This window comes from Zea mays, chromosome 3 (genome assembly GCF_902167145.1).
Source record: "Zea mays cultivar B73 chromosome 3, Zm-B73-REFERENCE-NAM-5.0, whole genome shotgun sequence".
NCBI lineage: Eukaryota > Viridiplantae > Streptophyta > Magnoliopsida > Poales > Poaceae > Zea > Zea mays.
In genome coordinates this window covers 182,424,931-182,446,498 of record NC_050098.1, presented here as the reverse complement: position 1 = coordinate 182,446,498, position 21,568 = coordinate 182,424,931, and the positions used below count along the sequence as shown (strand labels likewise).

Sequence of the window (21,568 nt, the reverse complement as noted above, 5' to 3'; positions counted from 1 at the left end):
TCGCCCTTGTAATTCGCAAAAACAATTTAATTCTGGCCCGCACTCTTTTCCTCCCAGGGGGTGAGGTTTTTAACGAGGCAGAGTCATGTAATATACAAGTGAAAAATCCCCTGCAAAAATCTACATCGAAAAAAGACCGCGCCGACGGTCTTTGACATTCGACCAATACAAAGTCACCGCGAGGCCCAGCGCTAGGTACCCTCGCGTGCGACAACTCCGTACAAAAGTCGCCTAAGGGTGCAGCCAGACTAGCACAACAAGTGCGAAAAATCGAAGTCTTTCGCGAAGACTATCCGTGCAAAAGTCGCCTAAGGGTGCAGCCAGACCAGCACAACAAGTGCGAAAAATCAAAGTCTTTCGTGAAGACTATCTGTGCAAAAGTCGCCTAAGGGTGCAGCCGGACTAGCACAACAAGTGCGAAAAATCGAAGTCTTTCGCGAAGACTATCCGTGCAAAAGTCGCCTAAGGGTGCAGCCGGACTAACACAACAAGTGCGAAAAATCGAAGTCTTTCGCGAAGACTATCCGTGCAAAAGTCGCCTAAGGGTGCAGCCGGACCAGCACAACAAGTGCGAAAAATCGAAGTCTTTCGCGAAGACTATCCATGCAAAAGTCGCCTAAGGGTGCAGCCGGACTAGCACAACAAGTGCGAAAAATCGAAGTCTTTCGCGAAGACTATCCGTGCAAAAGTCGCCTAAGGGTGCAGCCGGACTAGCACAACAAGTGCGAAAAATCGAAGTCTTTCGCGAAGACTATCCGTGCAAAAGTCGCCTAAGGGTGCAGCCGGACTAGCACAACAAGTGCGAAAAATCAAAGTCATTCGCGAAGACTATCCGTGCAAAAGTCGCCTAAGGGTGCAGCCGGACCAGCACAACAAGTGCGAAAAATCGAAGTCTTTCGCGAAGACTATCCGTGCAAAAGTCGCCTAAGGGTGCAGCCGGACTAGCACAACAAGTGCGAAAAATCGAAGTCTTCCGCGAAGACTATCCGTGCAAAAGTCGCCTAAGGGCGCAGCCGGACTAGCACAACAAGTGCGAAAAATCGAAGTCTCCTGCAAAGACCATCCGTGCAACAGTCGCCTAAGGGTGCAGCCGGACCAAGCTTAACAAGTGCGAAAAAGACTACACCAAACTGTTCGCGCAAAGACCGACTACATGCGCACCAGACCAACATAACAAATACACCAGACCAAGTACGTAACGCCTTCGTGAGCATAGCCGAATGTGCGAAGACACACAACCTCATCATACAAGCTATTACATATGTACAAGCGAGGGCATCACACTTTACATCGGCTCAACCTTCGGAATAATTCCCATCTCCCTATAGTTAAATAGCATTATCTTCAGCTCCTCACCCGCAAAAAGACTTCACAGCTCCCCCTCACCTGCACTCACAGCGGCCGGCAAGGACAACAGTTCCAGCCTGCCAGCCCTACTCACACGAAGCCGACCGCCGTCCGCCTCACTCACTCTACGCTTTGCAACCGCCCTTCGCCGCCTACGCCCAGCGCTAGGACCAGGCACAACTTCAGCATCCGCAGCATGCGGCAAAGCCTCCGCTGCTGCCACATCCAAGGCCGCAAAGTAGTCCAAGTCCTCATCTGACGACTCTTCAGTCCACTCAACCGAGCTCCCAGAGTCACCAAAATCAGAAAACTTAGATGCAGACTCATCCGATTTATTCCCATCATCCACGGTCAAAGCCGCCAAAAAATTAGCAGTAGCGGTTGCGTGCGCAGGCCCAAAATCTTGAACCTGCGCAGCAACCAAGGTTCAGCAACATATCCAAAATTCCCTAACTACCCACACCCACTAAGCCACCTGCGAAGACCCAGCCGTCGCGGGATCCTCCGCTGCCGGCTCCGCCGCCATCTTCACAGGATCCTCAGCCCTCGGCGCAGCAGTTGGCGACGAGCCTCTGCCGGCCGCAGTGGCTGCGAGGGCATCAGGAACGCCTTCGACGGTTTCTGGGGGCGGCGCCGGGGCGACCTCGGACACAGCCGCCACCGGGTTCGACTCCAAGTCAGGCTGCGCGCTGTTCAAAGCCCCAAAGTCCTCCACCTTCTCATTACGCGCCGCCTGAGACACATCACACAGATTCAGCAAACCCACATACAACCCACATTCAACAACACCAAACAAAAGTCAAACATTACCTGACCCCTCGCCGTCTCGGACCGCTCCCTGACCACCTCCCGACCGTGAGGGCCCCACATCCGGTCGAAGAGGGCTCCCGCGGATTCCTTCACTACAGGGTCCTCAACCTTGTAAATATCGCGCTCGAAATCCTCATCAGCTTGGTCGAAGACCTCATAGTGCCGGCACCCTTCGCGGGACAACACGTTCATCGCCCCTTCGCAGGTGACCAGGGAGGCGTAGGACATAAACCCCTCCACGATGGCGGGGAGCGCCAGCAACTCCTCCTGCAGCCACTCGAGGCAGCGAAGTCCGGGCTCTCGGTCTGGCACCTCGAAGTCCGCAGTCCGCGCGCCCAGCTCGTGGTATGAGTCCATAAGCTGCTTGCATGTCCGCTCAACCTCCGAGCGCGTCAAAGCCTCAGCCCTCTCCACACGGGTCTGCAGAGCGTTGAGCCGCTCCTCCAATTCCTCGGCGCGCTGTCTGGCAAGACTGCCCTCCGCCCGCGCCAAATTGGCCTCCGCCTGCGCAGACTGCGCCTTGGCGAGGGCCTCATTAGCTTCCTTCCTCTCCTCCGCCAGTTGGCGTCGGAAGTCAGTCCTCTCACCCTCCAGCGCGGCCACCTTATTCGCCAACTTGCGGCACTTGCTGTCGGCGGCCGACTTTTCCCGGACGGCGTCAGCATGTTGCGCCCGAAGTCTCTCGACTTCGGCAGACACAACTGCCGTAAGGGCCCCCGACGCCGCGCGGTCTGCGAAGTCAGCCGCCTACAAGACACACATAAGACCACAGCCCCAACGAAGCTGGTAAAAACCGAAGTCTAGCTCAACTTACTTGACTTAATGCCTCCTTCAGCCGGCGGGACACAGCGCCCGCCTCGTCCCTGACGGTAGTGAGTGCCGGAATCTCACCACCGGCACTAAGAGCACTACCCTTCGCCTTGGGCACCACGGTAGCCGCCGCGGTCGCCACGGCGGGCGGAACGACAACAAGTTGGCCTTCGCCCGACCCTGCAACGTATCAACAGATTAAAAAAACTCAAGCTAACGACTTACCAACAAGATAATCATCCACGCTAATATCGGTGGCGAAGTCGGCAACGCGCTTGCCCAGCGGAGGCAACTCTCGGGCCTTCACGGCTCCCGCCGGGACAGACTTAGTACCGCCGGCGGCGGCCGCCTTCGCAGCCTCCGGCACCTTGCTGGACCCAGGGGCGGCCGAATTCGCCGCCAGCGTCGGCTGGCTTCCGCCGGGGGCAGCAGCCTTCGCAGTCCCCCGCGACCTCTTCGGCCTGACCTCATGCAGCCGGACGACCGCCTGGCGCTTCTGCGCAGCTCCCTGACGATCCTTGTCCATCACTGCCGACACAAAAGCAGCAATATTCCGCCCGTAAGGAAACACTCTCCAATCACGAACCATGCGAGATGTAAAAAAGTCTTCGCCGGTCGCGCGGGGGATAGGAACATTCTTAGGCCACCAACCCCCGGTAACCCTCAGCATCCGCGCCGAAGACTCCCGGAGCTCGGGCGAAGACATCCTTCCCCCAGGGCCGCACATGTCCTCATCAATTCCCTAGCAAAACCATCAGAAACACCCAGTCCTCCCGTAGCAATACCTAGCTTCCTCTTCTTAGAGGATGGGGCGGCCGTCGGCGCGGGGTCGTCTCCAGTCTCTACCGCCGGCTTCTTCCCGCGACGATCCATGTGGATATGATAACGGGATCGATCGATCTGAAGGGGTGCCCCCTAGGCCTTATATATTCGACCGTGAGGCAATACATGTGGATATGATAACAATGTGCACCTAAAAGATAGTGAACCGTTTCAGTCTATCTTCCTATGATTCTGCCGACTTATCCTCGCCTGGCTCCGTCGTACGGGGCTCCAGCGCGGGAAAGTCGGATCTTCTGTTGCGGTCGCTTGCTCAACGCTGTGGGGCCGTCCGGTTTTGCACCAACCCGGCCTTATGTTGATCTGCTTCACTGGTCGTTCCTCCCCAGGCCCATGAAGGAGTGACCTTACGATTTATTGGGCTCTTGGGCCTTTCGTGAGGTCTTTTATCCTTCCAGTGGACCCGGGGGATATCTGTCCCCCACAGCCAGCCCATGTTAGTCTTAGCAATTAAGCAAGTGTCGAGTTCAGCTCTATCAAAATCTACCAAGTATAGCTGACCCTCTAACACTCCCTTAAATGCTATTGAATCATCACTTCTTCTAAAGACAGTAACACCTACATCCGTAAAAAGACAGTTGTAACCCATTTTACATAATTGTGAAACTGAAAGCAAGTTATAATCTAAAGAATCTACAAGAAAAACATTGGAAATGGAATGGTCAGGAGATAGAGCAATTTTACCCAATCCTTTGACCAAACCTTGGTTTCCATCCCCGAATGTGATAGCTCGTTGGGGATCTTGGTTTTTCTCATAGGAGGAGAACATCTTCTTCTCCCCTGTCATGTGGTTTGTGCACCCGCTGTCGATGATCCAACTTGAGCCCCCGGATGCATAAACCTATAAAACAAGTTTAGTTCTTGATTTTAGGTACCCAAACGGTTTTGGGTCCTTTGGCATTAGATACAAGAACTTTGGGTACCCAAACACAAGTCTTGGTGCCCTTGTGTTTGTCCCCAACATACTTGGCAACTACCTTGCCTGATTTGTTGGTTAGCATATAAGATGCATCAAAAGTTTTAAATGAAATGTTATGATCATTTGATGCAGTAGAAGTTTTCTTCTTAGACAATTTTGCAGGGGTTAATTGCCTAGAACTAGATGTCTCACCCTTATACATAAAAGCATGATTAGGGCCAGAGTGAGACTTCCTAGAATGAATTCTCCTAATTTTGCTCTCAGGATAACCGGCAGGGTACAAAATGCAACCCTCGTTATCCTGAGGCATGGGAGCCTTGCCCTTTACAAAGTTGGACAATCTTTTAGGAGGGGCAGTAAGTTTGACATTGTCCCCCTTTTGGAAGCCAATGCCATCCTTGATGCCAGGGTGTCTCCCACTATAGATCATGCTTCTAGCAAATTTAAATTTTTCATTTTCTAAGTCATGCTCATTAATCTTAGCATTAAGTTGGGCTATGTGATCATTTTGTTTCTTAATTAAAGTTAGGTGATCATAGATAGCATCAACATTAATGTCTCTACATTTAGTACAAATGGAAACATGCTCAATGGTAGATGTAGAGGGTTTGCAAGAATTAAGTTCAACAATCTTAGCACGTAAAATATCATTCTTATCTCTAAGATCGGAAATGGAAGCATTGCAAACATCTAAATCTTTAGCCTTAACAATTAATTTTTCATTATCATTTCTAAGGCTAGTAAGAGAAACATTTAATTCTTCAATCTTAGCAAGTAATTTAACATTATCATCTCTAAGATTGGGAATTGAAGCATCACAAACATTAGAATCAACCTTAGCAATTAAACTAGCATTCTCATTTCTAAGGTTGGCAATGATATCATGACAAGTGCTTAGCTCACTAGATAATTTTTCACATTTTTCTACTTCTAGAGCATAAGCATTCTTAACCTTAACATGCTTCTTGTTTTCTTTAATTAGGAAGTCCTCTTGAGAGTCCAAGAGTTCATCCTTCTCATGAATAGCACTAATTAGTTCATTTAATTTTTCTTTTTGTTGCATGTTTAGGTTGGCAAAAAGGATGCGCAAATTATCCTCCTCATCACTAGCATTATCTTCATCACTAGAGGATGCATATTTAGTGGAGGATTTTGATTTTACCTTCTTCTTTTTGCCATCCTTTGCCATGAGGCACTTGTGGCCGACGTTGGGGAAGAGGAGCCCTTTGGTGACGGCAATGTTGGCGGCGTCCTCGTCGGAGGAGGAGTCGGAGGAGCTCTCGTCGGAGTCCCACTCACGACACACATGGGCATCACCGCCCTTCTTCTTGTAGTACCTTTTCTTTTCTCTCCTCTTGCCCTTCTTGTCATCGACCCTGTCACTATCACTATATAGTGGACATTTTGCAATAAAATGACCGGGCTTACCACATTTGTAGCACGCTTTCTTGGAGCAGGGCTTGTAATCCTTCCCCCTCCTTTGCTTGAGGATTTGGCGAAAACTCTTGCTGATGAGCGCCATCTCCTCGTTGTCGAGCTTAGAGGCGTCGATGGGTTGTCTACTTGATGTAGACTCCTTTTTCTCCTCCGTTGCCTTGAATGCAACCGGTTGCGCTTCAGGCACAGAGGGGCCATCTAGCTCGATGATTTTCTTTGAGCCTTTGATCATCAACTCAAAGCTCACAAAATTCCCTATTACTTTCTTGGGAGACATTAGTGTATATCTAGGATTTCCTCGAATTAATTGAACTTGCGTAGGGTTGAGGAAAACAAGGGATCTTAGAATAACCTTGACCATCTCATGGTCATCCCATTTGGTGCTCCTGAGGTTGCGCACTTGGTTCACCAAGATCTTCAAGCGGTTGTACATGTCTTGTGGCTCCTCTCCTTGGTGAAGCCGGAAGCGACCGAGCTCCCCCTCGATCGTCTCCCGCTTGGTGATCTTGGTCACCTCGTCTCCTTCGTGCGCGGTTTTGAGTATGTCCCAAATCTCCTTGGCGCTCTTTAGTCCTTGCACCTTGTTATACTCCTCTCGACTTAGAGAGGCGAGGACTATGGTGGTGGCTTTGCAAGTTGAAGTGTCGGATTTGGGCGACCTCGTTCGAATCATAGTCTTCATCCCCCGGTGATGGTACTTGTACTCCAATTTCAACAACATCCCAAATGCTAGTGTGGAGTGAGGTTAGATGATGCCTCATTTTATCACTCCACATATTATAATCTTCACCATCAAACATGGGTGGTTTGCCTAATGGGACGGAAAGTAATGGAGTACGTTTTGGAATACGAGGGTAGCATAGAGGAATCTTACTAAACTTCTTGCGCTCATGACGCTTAGAAGTTACGGACGGCGTGTCGGAGCCGGAGGTGGATGGCGACGAGGAGTCGGTCTCGTAGTAGACCACCTTCCTCATCTTCTTCTTCTTGTCACCGCTCCGACGCGACTTGTTGTGTGAAGGGGATCCCTTCACCTTGTTGACGGACTCCCCGGATGGAGCTTTCCCATGGCTTGTGGCGGTCTTCTCGTCGGTCCCGAGATCCCTCTTGGCGGATGCTCCCGACATCACTTCGAGTGGTTAAGCTCTAATGAAGCACCGGGCTCCGATACCAATTGAAAGTCGCCTAGAGGGGTGGTGAATAGGGCGAATCTGAAATTTATAAACTTAAGCACAACTACAAGCCGGGTTAGCGTTAGAAATATAAACGAGTCCAAAAGAGAGGGCGCAAAACAAATCGTGAGCAAATAAAGAGCGAGACACGATGATTTGTTTTACCGAGGTTCGGTTCTTGCAAACCTACTCCCCGTTGAGGTGGTCACAAAGACCGGGTCTCTTTCAACCCTTTCCCTCTCTCAAACGGTCACTTAGACCGAGTGAGCTTCTCTTCTCAATCAAACGGAACATGAAGTTCCTGCAAGGACCACCACACAATTGGTGTCTCTTGGCTTGGTTACAATTGAGTTTGATCACAAGAAGAATGAGAAAGAAAAGAAGCGATCCAAGCGCAAGAGCTGAAATGAACACAAAAGTCGCTCTCTCTAGTCACTATTTGATTTGGAGTGATTCCGGACTTGGGAGAGGATTTGATCTCTTTGGAGTGTCTAGAATTGAATGCTATAGCTCTTGTAATGTGTTGAAGGTGGGAAACTTGGATGCCATTGAATGTGGGGTGGTTGGGGTATTTATAGCCCCAACCACCAAAAATGGTCGTTGGAAGGCTGCTGTTGCATGGCGCACCGGACACTGTCCGGTGCGCCAGCCACATCAGCAGACCGTTAGGGTTCGACCGTTGGAGCTCTGACAGGTGGGGCCTCTGGGCTGTCCGGTGCGCCAACTGCGCGTGCTCTGTTCTCTGCGCGCGCAGGCGCACATTAAATGTGTTGCAGTCGACCGTTGCGCGCGAAGTAGCCGTTGCTCCGCTGGCACACCGGACAGCCCGGTGTGACACCGGACACTGTCCGGTGCTTCACCGGACAGTCCGATGAATTATAGCGGAGCGGCCTCCTATTTTCCCGAAGGTAGCGAGTTCAGCGTCGAGTGCCCTGGTGCACCGGACACTGTCCGGTGGCACACCGGACACTGTCCGGTGGCACACCGGACAGTCCGGTGCGCCAGACCATGATGCCTTTGGGTTGTCTTTTGCTCTCTTTGTTTGAACCCATTCTTGGTCTTTTTATTGGCTTTTTGTGAACTTTTGGCACCTTCAAAACTTATAGACTAGAGCAAACTAGTTAGTCCAATTATTTGTGTTGGACAATTCAACCACCAAAATCAATTAGGAAAAAGTGTAAGCCTAATTCCCTTTCACAATCCAACCAAACAGAGGGCCTATGACACTATTATACCTTACTTTTTCGTAGGAAAAGAGTTACAATCCTACACAGAGCATGTGACATCTTGCATAATGTATTTTTGACAGCCTTGGTTATATCCAAGCATTTCACTGCAATTTCATTATCTGCTTGTGTTTCAGGTGAACTATGTCCTCAACACGATACTTTCACTCAACATGGTCATTGCGTTTCTAGTTGCTCTTACTCTGATACTCGACAACATAGTCCCTGGTGGTCATCAAGAGCGGGGGTTGTACGTATGGTCAGAAGCAGAGGCGACGAGGAGAGAATCTGACTTTCATGAAAGACTATGAACTTCCTTTCAAGATTGGACGCCCGTTCAGGTGGGTGAAGTGTGTTGGTCTATAGCACAATTTTGGGTAGTTTGCAGCTGTGGTGAAGTATGAACATCTCAAGCTTTCATGAATCCTGACTGACCATTTCTCGACAAGCTGGTGTATATCTTGTATTACTCAGGTTAGTGCATATCCTGGTCCTGATGTATCTAATTTATAGAAGTCTGCTATATATTATCGCTGTATGTTATTTATCTGGTTTTAGGTTTATCAATTTGTAGCCCAGTAAAAAAATCGAGATAATTGGATTTTTGCCACTCACAATGTTGTCTTCTTGTTATAATTACCACTGTGTCTATGAATTGTGGGTCCAGCTGGGTCTATGAAATGTGGGCCTGATGACAATTTTACAAACTTGTTTCTTGCTGATGGCAAATATCAGAATCTCTCTAAAAAAATCTGAGCTACACCTGAGCTCCTATCTGATTTTGTGTTTAGCTTAGGCACACAGGAATTTATCCAGTTAGTTTGTAGTCAATAGCCATTCCAGAACTGCACTTTCGTAAAGCACAGCCTTATGACAATTCATATTGCCAAACGCTAGGACTAAAATATGGACTAAAATAATTTAGTCTTTAGTCCTTCACATAGGTGCTAAAAGAGACTAAAAGCCCATATGAGTGTATTCCAAGGTCATTTGAGTCTTTGGACAATATATTTAATGACTTTAGAATCTATTTAGTCCCTAGAACCAAACAAGTAGGGACTAAAGTTTAGTCCTAGCACTAATTAAAACCAAATATGGCCTTAGTTTGTAGTCGTATTGACTGCACTTTCGTAAAGCACAGCCTTATGGCAATTCATATTGTCGTGCTGAATTTGCATCTCAGATGTACTATGTTTATACATGTCCAAACGGGCCGGCCCGGCAGTGGGCCCGTGACCCGGCACGGTCGTGGCCCGGCACGAGCACGGCCCGGCCCGACTAGAGGCGTGCCCGGGCCGGCCCGGTCCAATAGCCGTGCCGGGCTTGGGCTGGCTGTCGGGCCCGCGGTGCAGGCACGAGCCCGGCACGGTTAATTGGTAGGCACGGTAACGGCCCGTTTGAGGGACTGATTTTGTAACGGTCAGTCTATTTTTAGCTATAATACTTATGATATGTTATTATATGAGAGCATTCTGACTTGTAATATGTGTATCTGAAATTCTTTGTCTAAATATTTATCTAAAATTATAAATATAATTAATTAAATCTAAAATAAATTTGAATATTACCTTTAAATTATGAATTTTGGAGTGTTTTTTTGTGTTTATGGGACCGGGCCCGACCCGGCACGAAAGGCCCGCCGTGCCTCCGGCCCGGCACGGCCCGTGTAAGAATAACCGTGCCGGGCCTGGGCCACGTTAGCCAGCCCGCGGGCCGGCCCGGCCCGGCACGATACCAAACCGTGCCGGGCTTGGACTGCAGTCTATCGTGCCGGGCCAAGCCGTGCCCGGGCCGGGCCGGCCCGGCACGGCCCATTGGACATGTATAACTATGTTTGAGGTCGGTTCCTAAATTATCGTTGTCACCTTTGAGGTTCCACGTGTTTTGGATTAGTTTTCAGGGGTTGCAAAAAAAAACTAATTTAGGAGGTGAAATGAGTTAAGCTAGTTGGTAAAAAAACATTAGGGCTTCGCATCATCGTATGGCTTCATCTTGCTCCATATAAAGTACTTTTGCTGTTCCATTTACATGGGCCTGTTCATTGATATCAACGTATAGGTTGGATTAGTCGGCATCTAGTAGGATGCTTGGGCAGTTGTGCTGTGGCCTTAGGCATGTTGGTCACGTACTCGCACCGCATGTCAATGATGGCGCTGCTGCCACAGAGCTTGAACTGTACTCCAGGACCTGGCCGTGGCCGGAACCCACCGGAAGCAACAGGCTGTACCGAATTGGACAATTGGTAGACTACGCCTGTGACAAGGCTGCCACGAGCATTCGCGTGGAATGGCAGGGCGGTGGCCGCGATGATGGTGGCTGGGTGTCTGGCGTTGGTGGCGACAGGGCAGCACACTCGCCGCTCCCAACATCATGATGCGTGTGTATGGGCTGGACAAAAGGGCTTATTAGCGAGGCTGCTAAAGGACGCAGGCAGCATACGCACGTCATGTACGGCACTGGAGTGCAGTGTGCAGCAGAACCGGAGACCAAAATTCGTCCGACACTAGTCAGTGGGGGCAGCTGCTGCTTGCTTAACTAGTGCTCAACACACTCCTATCTTATGACCAATGCTACATATGTACCGCTATACCAAACCACATGCAAGGAAGAAATCGACACACAAGACGTTTGTCGTACTTACAGCATCCACATATTAGAGACGGTGCAATCGATACCCCGCTGCATGAACAGATCTTCATCTGCAAGAGGCATTCCTCTGCTCAGACTCTGAAGTCCTGGAATTCCAGAAAGGAAAGGAGCACTCCCAACCGTAAGATCTGGTGGTGTTGGCACGCTGATACACCTACCAGAAGTAGGCGCCGCTGCTCGCAGTCCCAGACGAAACCCTGAACCACAGGCGGTACCTGAGAACATCTTCTCATCCACTGGAAACGAGTCTACGGGCAGCCGGAACAGACCGGGAATGCCGGCGGGGATCCTCATGTAATCCTCGGCCTCCTTGCGGTTGCGGTACTCGTCTCTTGGCGCGGGGAGCGCCAGCATTTCCTCGCGTGGAGGGCTCGAGGTGCTTGCTTTCTCTACATGCGAAACCAGCGGCGAGCCCTCCCTTTCATGGCCATGGTAATCCTCCGGTGCCGGGAGCGCCAGCATCTCCTGGCAGGAAGGACTTGAGCCGCTCAGCTTTTCATCACCGTACGAGCCTTCGTCGGTCGGCAGGTCCTCGTCGTCGTACTCTCTGTGCTCGTCTCCGGGCGCCGGGAGCGCCAGCGTCACCTGGCTGGGGGGGACTGGCTTGCTCAGCTTGGCGCTCAGGGATATCCTGGCGCGTTGCAGCGCCTGCAGGACACTCTCTATGTCCGCGATGCTGCATGGCGCCGGTGTGTCATCAAGCTGTCTGTCCGTGCAGTCGTGGAACCGTGACGAGCTCCAGCCGGACGCCTTGCTGTTGAGGGTGTCACTCGATGGGCTCCCATCTGATGGTGCGCTGACGGTGGTGTCGCGCTTAGGAGACCGAGTGTCCCTGCTGTATCCTGAATCGCCGTCTGATGTTTGATCTTGCCTTGGGACCGCGCTGTTGTTGGAGCTCTCTTTGTTCGGCAGACGTTCAGCAGACGGGTTGTTGGTGCTGGGGACGTTTTTCGCATTATTCTTTGGCTCGACATCACCCTGAGATTTGTAAAACAAAAGGTACATGGTAACTAAAGTGCACAAGAAATGTAAGCTTCGCCTAATCAAATGCCCAATTCTAAACAATTGCAACAGAGGGAGGTCTCACTCAAGATGCTACACTCTGCAGTATTCATCAGAAATGAAAGATTCGATGCCTTGATACAGTAGCAACCAAGAGCAATAGGATACCATCCAGTACAGAAATGGATTTTCCAGTTGTTTACCTTATTTGCATTCCTGTTCTCGTTGTACTGTTTCTCCCACTCCCTCTGAGCGTTCTCCTCTTCCTCGTACTGCCCTATCAGCTCGGCCTGCCTCTCCAGCACCCTCGCCATCTCCCCACCATCCTTCTCGTACCTGATCACGTACTGGCCGACACCACCACCGGCCCCTGGACTCCGCTCATCGACACCCACCTCGCCGTCGTCCGTAAAATCCGGCCCATCTTGCCGACCTCTCTGACTCCCCCCGCCCTCGCCGTCTTCTTCCGTTGCCACCGACCTGCTGACATTGCTGAACAGTGAACACACAAGCGCACGTCCGCACCATGTCAGGTAAGAAGACAGGCCGAAGATGTGCAAAAGAGTGAAAACGTGCAAATTCGGCATCGGCACCTCAGCTCCATCCGCCTCTTGTTCTTGCGGCACGATTGCCCCACTCGGTACTTGGGCGAGGGATCGGCGGAGGAGAGCAAGTAGAAGAAGCTCCGCCTGTGCCGCTGCTTGAGCTGCCTGGCCTTGCGCGGGCTCACGCTGCGGCCTTTCCACGAAAGCCCGCCGGGCTGGGCCGTGGTCCCGGACAGCGCGTCCTCCGCCTCGCCCTTGGCTGCCGATGGCTCCCCCTCACCATCCTCGCCAGCGGCACCGGCCGTATCGCCGCGACTCTTGCCGTCCTCCTCCTCGCCGTCCTGGACTTCAGAGCCGTCGGAGTCGTCGGCCCCATCCGAGAGATGGTCGCCAAAGCCCTGGGACTCCAGAACGGCGAGCACCTCGGCGGCCGCCCACTCCGCCTGCCGCCTCTGCGCCGTCACCGCCCGGACCTGCTCCTCCAGCTCCGCGACCTGAAAGCGACGCACATCAATGCCGTCGTCGACGTTCCGCGCACGGGCGACGGCATGGCGACACGGCGCGGCAGTACCATACGTACCCTCTTGGCGAGCTCGTCCGCGCGCTCCTTGGCGGCGCGGGAGACGGACCGCTCGGAGAGCAGCCGCGCACGGAGGAAGTCGACGGTCATGGCCGTGGAGTCGGCCATCTGCCCGCTACCGCACTGCTGCAGCGCGCACGCAGGGCCAGGCCACCGCCACAGTGAAGCAACTGAACTAGTCCCGGGGACGCGGGCAGGCAGCAGGCTGCCAGGCTCACATCACATGCCGGCGCCGCGCGGGCGCCTCGATCACTCATTTACTTGCGCTTGTGCCGGTGTGCATTGCATTATTTTTTTTTTAAAAAAAAAGGGATCCGCCCGCTCCCGCTCCCGCTCGGTTTGGTGGGACGTGGGAAGGAGCACGCGACGCAGCAGGCTGCCAGGCTACAGGCCACCGACGCGCGCGCGGTAGTTTACACTCGCCCAGGGTCCACACATGCACGCCGATCGCACGCACGAGGACCATCAACAACCGACCGAGACGCGCCCCCGCAACGGTACGTCGCGCTGCGCCGTCGGCTTCCAAGCGCGATGCCTCACCTACTCGACGCGGGTCCGGTGGCTGGCATATTACGGACTGTACGCATGTACCCAGCGGTTGTTGTCTACGTGCGTGTTGAATCTGTCCAGATGCCGTCATGCCGACGTGAGAGAGCCTCCGGCAACGGCCATACACCGTGGGTTGGTTAGTTGGACGGGCGGGCACGGGTGGTTAGGGCTGGAAACAAGCCGACCCGTTTGGTGCGGCTCATTGATAGACCAAGCTCGGCTCTGTTAGTTTACATAACGAGCTAAAAGAGAAGGTTCGGTTCAGCTTGAAAGTTGAATCTTGATAGATAATATTGTATCATATAATGATTTAATAATATATAAATGTGAAAATATAATCATCATTTAATATGATAAGTAAAATTATCTATTATCCATCATTATGGTAGAGTTTCACTAACGTGGCATATCTCGTGAGCCGGCTCACGAGGCAGCTCCCGAGCCGAGCCACTCTGAGCTCGAGCCGGCTCGCGAGTTTCGAGCTTCTTTTCCAGCCGTACGCGTGGTATAGATCGTCGTGTTTGCGGACTTTACGCAACGAGACGGGAGGTCAGCCGAAGCCAACGCCCCTGGCTACTAGGTTGGGACTATGAGATGGTAATTGGTAAATACATACCATGTATTACTATTCCATATCTATACCCCGACAAAAACAAACCATGTCGAGTCATTCATATCTGCTGGTGGGTATAGATTTACCCCCATACTCATACCCTGTGGGTATAGGTCACCCACCGAGTCACCAGTATCATAAAGACTAAACATTTATCAGATAATATATTATACAAACGTTAAGTATATCAATCTAAATACCATCACAAAATTTCGAGCATTATTCAATCAACAATTCAACAACACCGTGGATAATTGGATAAAGTAGCAACACTAGGATAGTACCACATAACATATTACATATAACATATTACATGTTAATTTATATTGTCATCAAATAGTTGTTATTATCACCAAAAATTTTGTTAAGTAGTCAAAATAAATGGATGATCGAAGCCCAAGTTCACGCTTTTATACTAAGCGTTTTAGACTCATAGGTTAACGGGAATGAGTGATAGAACGGAATATTCTAATACATGTTTAACTATTGGGAAATGTTTTTGTCCAATAAAAAATTCATAGGTAGAATATTTATTCTATATAGAGTAAATAACCATCGGATATCAGTTTTAGACTCATAGGTTAACGGGAATGAGTGATAGGACGGAATATTCTAATACATGTTTAACTATTGGGAAATGTTTTTGTCCAATAAAAAATTCATAGATAGAATATTTATTCTATATAGAGTAAATAACCATCGGATATCAGATCGCGGATATCATTGACATCTCTGGATGGGACGGCAGTGGCATGGGGAATGACCTGCGAGTCGGAGGGCACATGAGCGGCAGGTTGGCCATCCAATTCCGGTTGGAATCTTTTGTTTGACTGCATCTGCCTTCCAATCAGCGTCTCGCTTACTTCTTCAGTTCTTCTAGACTGGAGATTACCGCGTCAGTATTGCGGTAAACATCGCGGGCTTCCAAAAAACTTCGATAGTGTTATTCAAGTCAAAGTCAGCTCGTCGAAAGTAGAACCGGGGCTGGGGATTCATAAGGATTCGAGCAATGTACTAGCCTGGCTCCTGAGCAATTGGTGATAAAAAAACAATTTACAGAATCATACAAGATGCAAAAGCGCTACTAATTTAACGTAAACATTTGTGGCACGAGGAATCTTTATAGTACATAGCAGTTGGAAACATCCAAACGTCAGGAAATTTAGTCTTCCCACTAGTTACCACAACACATTCATGCTAATCACCGTAGCCGATCCATGCTCACGAGACATCCAATGTGGTCAGGATGGTGATGATGAGTCGTGAGCCCAACAACATGATGACAAGATTAGTCACCGCTGGCACAACCCCTGCAGCCGCAATGGACACATTCTATCACTTGCTCCTCCCTCAGATGCTTGGGGACCCGGCAGACACAAGTCGTTGCAAAGTTGTGGTCACGTGTCTGTATGCACCGAAGGCAGCAAAGGCGCTCGTAACCTGGCTGCAAGAGGGCCAAATGTAGCAGTAAGAAATGAGGATGCCAGATCTGGCATTGCACAACCACAAACTTCATAACCTATAGAGGAAACAAAGCAAAACATTGAAACAGAACAAAGAAGCATCAAGGGACTATCCCCAACATTTTTTTCACATAGAATGGATCCGTTGTAATTTCTTCTAGTTTCCCAAGTTAACAGTTACAATATTTGCCTCAAATCACATAACTCGCTGCAAACGCACTTTACATATAAATTCTTCTCGAACACATGATCGCACATGCACCAGACGATGCAACCTACAACTTTTGAGGTGACTTTTTATGGTCTTCAATTGACCAATATTTTTCTATGGGTATCTACAATATCTAACAAATTTATGAGATAATGCAGGTGCTTCTTCATACAAATTTATAAATGATTATGATGTGCCCAACTAGTTTTTGAAAGCTTCCGGTGTTTCAAAAATTTTACAGGTTTTAGTCAAAACAAAAGTATTTGGGACCAGAGGGATTACAGTTGAACAGTTCCAGACACAAACTATCCAAATTAAGGGCTAGTTTGGGAACTCCATTTTCCCAAGGGGAAATGAACTAATTTCCCTTGGGAAAATGAGGTTGCCATACTAGCCCTAAGGGGAATAAAAAAACATACTGGATGCCTGATAAATTCATTTTCAATCAACTAAATAGACCAGATCCAGTTACTGATAACGTTAGAAATCTCCTATTTCGAACATACCAAAAAAACAGACTGGACTGCACTGCAGCATGCATGACAGTATCAGTCATAATCTCTAATTTCCAAACTCTAACAAAAATCAATGAAGTGGTAATAATGGTTCCAGGTTTCAGTTAGCTGCCCATTCTAGTGCACAGAAAAGCCATAACATGCATCAGTATCTACTGCAATCTACCATGTAAGCTATATAAATCTCACAAAACTATAAACAACGTGTAATAGTAAGATACAATTTGAGCATACAATGTCTACACCTATACAACATTTCCAATAAACAAATATAGCAGAACATAATGAAGATTAACCTGCCTCCTACCACCCACCCTTCCCCCCAATAAGACAGGATGTTGTGGAGAGAGAAAAATCAAATCAACTGAGATGTAGACCATGTACAACAAATCTGGAACCAAGGATAATTACCTTTTTCCACTTTGCGATCAGGTTACGATCTGCATAGCTCTGGTCCAGGCAGAACTCATAAAGCTCCCGTGATATCTCCTTCCTTCTGTAGTAAAGATCATATATGTAGCGGCTCCTTTGATGAGAAATACGGAAAATAGGCCAGAGAGCTTCACACTTTCTCTTCCCATCATGTGGATCATTTTCAGCTGCATGAGGGCATAACGTTAGTACAATCCTGTGCCAGGAAACAACTGACATCAGTAGTGAGTGCCTCAATAACCGTTTGTGCATACCTTCTCTCATTTTGGCATCCAACTCACGGATGGTTGGTTCAATAAGCTCCCATCCTTCAGGATACTTGACACGACTTGTCTTTATCTTAGGCATGATGTCTCAATAAATGTCCTGGCATTATGTAAATGGAGTAAGCAAAAGAGCCAACATAATACTTATGTAAACATAATCTTCAATAAATCATTAAATCTAATGTGATTGCAAATGGATTCACATTATGAACGGAGCTTAGAAGTTCATGTGCTGATTAAATTCAATACACCATTGCAATGATGACAGTATGCTACCTAATACACCCTATGTCCTAAGGGTTGCTCTCACTCTTCAAGAAGTCAAACCTACTCGATTTTGACCATAATGACTTAAGGAACGGCTTGCAAAGAACACGAATAATTTAAATGACTTGAAGATAATGAGCGATCTGGCCTTTGTCATGTGTTCAATTTAATCATGGTTTACGTGTAGAAAATATTAGCAACATTTGTTTCAATAGTTGTAGACAAATTTAATAACTTAAATTTTTTAGGTCATTCTAAGGTGGGTGATCATCACCTAAGTGACAAATAGCATATATATAATTGATATTTAGGTTATATAATTAATATCATCAGATAAATCATCGAATCTATTTTCAAGATAAATTTATTTGAAGATACAAATGTTGCTAATATTTTCTACAATAGATTCAAACTTTAGAAGTTTGACCACCACGTAAACCATGTACAAAACAGCCTCTAGCACTGCTATCTACGAGACAAGAAAAGAAATTGATCAATCTTACAACACCTAGCCATCGGTTTAGTTGACTAATCAGGTTCTAATCTTGAATCCAACAGAACAGAGATTTTATGTACATTAGTGTTCTCCAGGCCAATGACAAATAAAAAGGGACAGAGGGACTACCTCTAATTTACATAAGGAAACAATATTGAATGCTAATAAGACAAAGAATCATCCATAATGACACCGCACTAGGGGAGTAGGCACCAGCGGAGCCAGGGCCCGGCCTGCCCACATGCCTAGGCTTGGCTCTGTCAATGATCCAGAGAGCTCGAGGTCTTTCCCTCGCCATGGCGTCGGGAAGCCGCGTTGCACCCACACGCTATCCCGCCTCTGTGCGGCGTGAGTTGCCACGTCACGCGCACCACCACCACTCGTAGTTGTTGGGCGAAAGCACGTCCCTGGCAGAGGAGGGGGTCGCAGGGCTTTCGTGGCCACGAAGTCGATCTCCAAGGCCATGGCCCAGTACACCCTAGACGTGCGGCTCTACGTGATGTTCGAGCAATCTGGTGCGTCGGCCCGCAGCTTCGACTACTCCCAGTTGCTATGCGCGATGCCCATGCCATCCTCCGAGCAGCGACTGCCACATCCAACCCTTCAACTGCAAGCTCGACGTCGCATGAATCCTTCCGCCTCCTCGCCTTCTCCGAGAATGCCACCGACTTGTCGCCGCACCACTTCGTTCTCTCGCTTGACTCTACGTCGCCGTTGCCCGTTTCCCTAGGTGCCGACGCACGCCTCCTCTTCTCCCCCTTGTCTGTGGTACTCCTAGAGCGCGTCTTCATCGCGCCCGAGAGCTCGACAGGTCGGGTGCATAAAGCCAACGAAACCCTAGGTGCCGCGCCACCACCCCTTCCCTCCCACCAGCGGTGCCCAGGGTTCAAATTTCTCCTGGATCTGCCACTGGGAGTAGGGATCAATGCACCGCCATGGTGTAATGCCAACTACTCATGCTCAACCCTAATTCACAAACAACCATCACAACTAAAGGCCGAGGCTCCAAACCGTAAAAGTCTTTCACGTTCAGTAGGACCCCGCAAATTCATGGAATGGAAACCTAACAAATTGTCAACAAAGTGGAAGGATGTACAAACCAATGGTCAAATTTGATGCATCCATTCCAGCCAATGAAAGATAGCAATCTTAGAGTCATTTCAGATCCCTAACTAATTTGTTTAGACTGAAGCTAGCACTCCTGTCCATCCTGGAGGTCTTGGCATAGAATGAAGCTATGAGCAAATGTAAGGTCCGTGAAATTAGAATTGGAGGTAAACAAGCACAGAGTGTTGATAATTGTTCGACTTGTGATCGACCCCAACATGATCCCAGGTGGAACGGCAACAATAAAGAGCAGCAGTTGCTCCTGAACTACACCGAGGCTTGAGCGACTACACTAGGCTACCATTACGATCGCCAACCCCACGCAACGCGCATGGCGTCGTGGTTCCATGACTCTACAACCACAACGGCGGATCAAAGCAACAACGTAATCAAAACGAGGCGAATCGCAACCGAAGAGCAAAACGAACCGGATCGAATTTAAAACAGAGCGGCGCAGGAGAAGCAAACCTCTCTCTTCAGGAGAGACGATGGGGGCGATTCAGCGGAGCAACGACGGCTCAAGCTCGGCGCGGCTGTGGCTGCGGCGGCGGGGTGGCTTCGAGTTTGCCTCGGCGGCGGCTGTGCGACTGTTGAGGCTGGGGCGGCTGGCCGACCTCCGGCTAGCGCAGGCGGCAGGCGCGGCCGCGCGGGGTGGAGCGAAGCTCTCGCGGTCGATCCCGAGCAGAGGAAGCCTCGGCCGAGATATGGAAGAAGTTTTTTTACAACCCTAAAACGTAAAACACCTATTTATGGTCTTCTTCGCGATGCATGATTGATAACGGACTCAGTTTGGTCGTATCTTGGAACGGAATATACAGGGGGTGTTGGGTTACGTGGACTAAAGTTTAGCCCGGGTCACATCAAGCGTTTGACTTTTAAATAGGAGTATGAAATATAGACTCAACCAACTGTACTAGATTCGTCTCACTTTTTAATCTTCGGCTGAGAAATTAGTTTTATAATCCGACTACATTTAATACCCCGAACGGAGGTTCAAACATTCGATGTGATAGGGGCTAAATTTTAGTAGGGGCAAACCAAACTCCCCCATAATACCATTGACAACTTATGTACATTGGGAATGAGCATCGACACATATCTGATCAAATCTTTTTCTTCCTTTGAGATCTGGAGAAAAGTCTGTTCGAAAGCCAAACATGTTAAGACCTGATTATATGTTGCCCTTGTGCCTCTGATCATCATCAGCACACTGTTCGACGCTTGTACGAGTCTTGTTAATTTACATGCCTCGTGCATAGTCTCTCAACCATCAATTCACTACGGTATACAGAATCCATGTGACAGACATTACAAATTCACATAAATTATTTTAAAGAGTCAGTATAGAGTTTTATATGATAGAGAAATACATGTGGACTAAAAATTGCTAAACAAAAGATCTAAAATATAACAGTTCGATCAAGTTGCATAAGATGTACAATTTTTTCAACTGCTTGTGCATTTGGAAGTCCACCTTTCTATGTTATTGTGCTATTTCTGACTTAATAGAATCCAAATAGTATTGAACACTAAGAAAAATACAAAATGAGATAGAGTTGTGTTGACTGAAAAACATATGTATGTAGCATTTGGAATAAAAAAATACACTTTAAGTATTCAAGTACCAGAAAATGCCAGACAAGAGATTAATGCCACAGAGCAAAGTACAAAATCCATGACGAGATATTTCATAATAGATTTAAAAAAGGAAGGCTTTTGCTTAAAATATGAGGCCTTAATCTCAAAATGTGTATCTGTGATATTGAACGGGTCACCACCAATGCCTACACAAGTTGACTGCCCCAAACCTACAGCTGTTGTTTGAAACACTCGTCAACAGAAATCAGACATGCATTAACCAAACATAGTCAGGTGCTCGTGCGTTGCCACGACTCACAAATTATTAATCTTTATTTTTGCATAATTTTAGATTTTTTACCGTTTAAATGTGGTAATATGGGAGAGGAGAGAGAGGTGAATGGAATAGTAGAGATAAGATATATAAGAAATAGGGATCTGCACCAAGAACATAAACACAAATTAATTAGCATATTCTTGCCCCCCTCAAGTTAAAATCATGCATCAATAGTACGACAACAATACAAATCCGGTGTGCATACTACAGAACAGGAATGTAGGCATTACCTTAATTGAAAAAGTAATGTGCTAGTATTAGTAGTACCTTCTAGGGTTGAGTCTTCCTCAACACCCTTGTATGCCTAGTGACATGATGCAATGATGTTCTCACACGCATATCTTGCGATATTTATTTAAAACCAGTCAAAAACTCAGAGAGTAATCTTACTTTATGA

At 48.4% G+C, this 21,568-nt stretch overlaps 2 protein-coding genes across 4 annotated transcripts; both read right to left on the bottom strand.

Moving 5' to 3' along the window:
- Positions 1-11,072: 11,072 nt before the first annotated feature.
- Positions 11,073-13,668, bottom strand: LOC100278681 (uncharacterized). 2 transcript variants are annotated; one of them, XM_008674444.4, is made up of 4 exons: positions 13,338-13,668; positions 12,806-13,251; positions 12,416-12,692; positions 11,073-12,188 (listed from the first exon to the last, which is right to left on the bottom strand). In XM_008674444.4, exons 1-4 carry the CDS (start codon positions 13,443-13,445, stop codon positions 11,199-11,201), a joined length of 1,821 nt encoding a protein of 606 aa, XP_008672666.1. In that variant the 5' UTR covers positions 13,446-13,668; the 3' UTR covers positions 11,073-11,198. The 2 variants fall into 2 exon arrangements, with proteins under 2 accessions (XP_008672666.1, NP_001359409.1); NM_001372480.1 differs by having other exon boundaries at positions 11,161-12,188; positions 12,416-12,704; positions 13,338-13,562.
- Positions 13,669-15,507: 1,839 nt separating this feature from the next.
- On the bottom strand, positions 15,508-20,036 carry LOC109939167 (protein BUD31 homolog 1). 2 transcript variants are annotated; one of them, XM_020550420.2, is made up of 4 exons: positions 19,725-20,036; positions 17,375-17,486; positions 17,100-17,287; positions 15,508-15,943 (listed from the first exon to the last, which is right to left on the bottom strand). In XM_020550420.2, exons 2-4 carry the CDS (start codon positions 17,466-17,468, stop codon positions 15,788-15,790), a joined length of 438 nt encoding a protein of 145 aa, XP_020406009.1. In that variant the 5' UTR covers positions 17,469-17,486; positions 19,725-20,036; the 3' UTR covers positions 15,508-15,787. The 2 variants fall into 2 exon arrangements, with proteins under 2 accessions (XP_020406009.1, XP_020406010.1); XM_020550421.3 differs by lacking the exon at positions 19,725-20,036 and adding an exon at positions 18,279-18,406.
- Between the last annotated feature and the right edge of the window lie 1,532 nt (positions 20,037-21,568).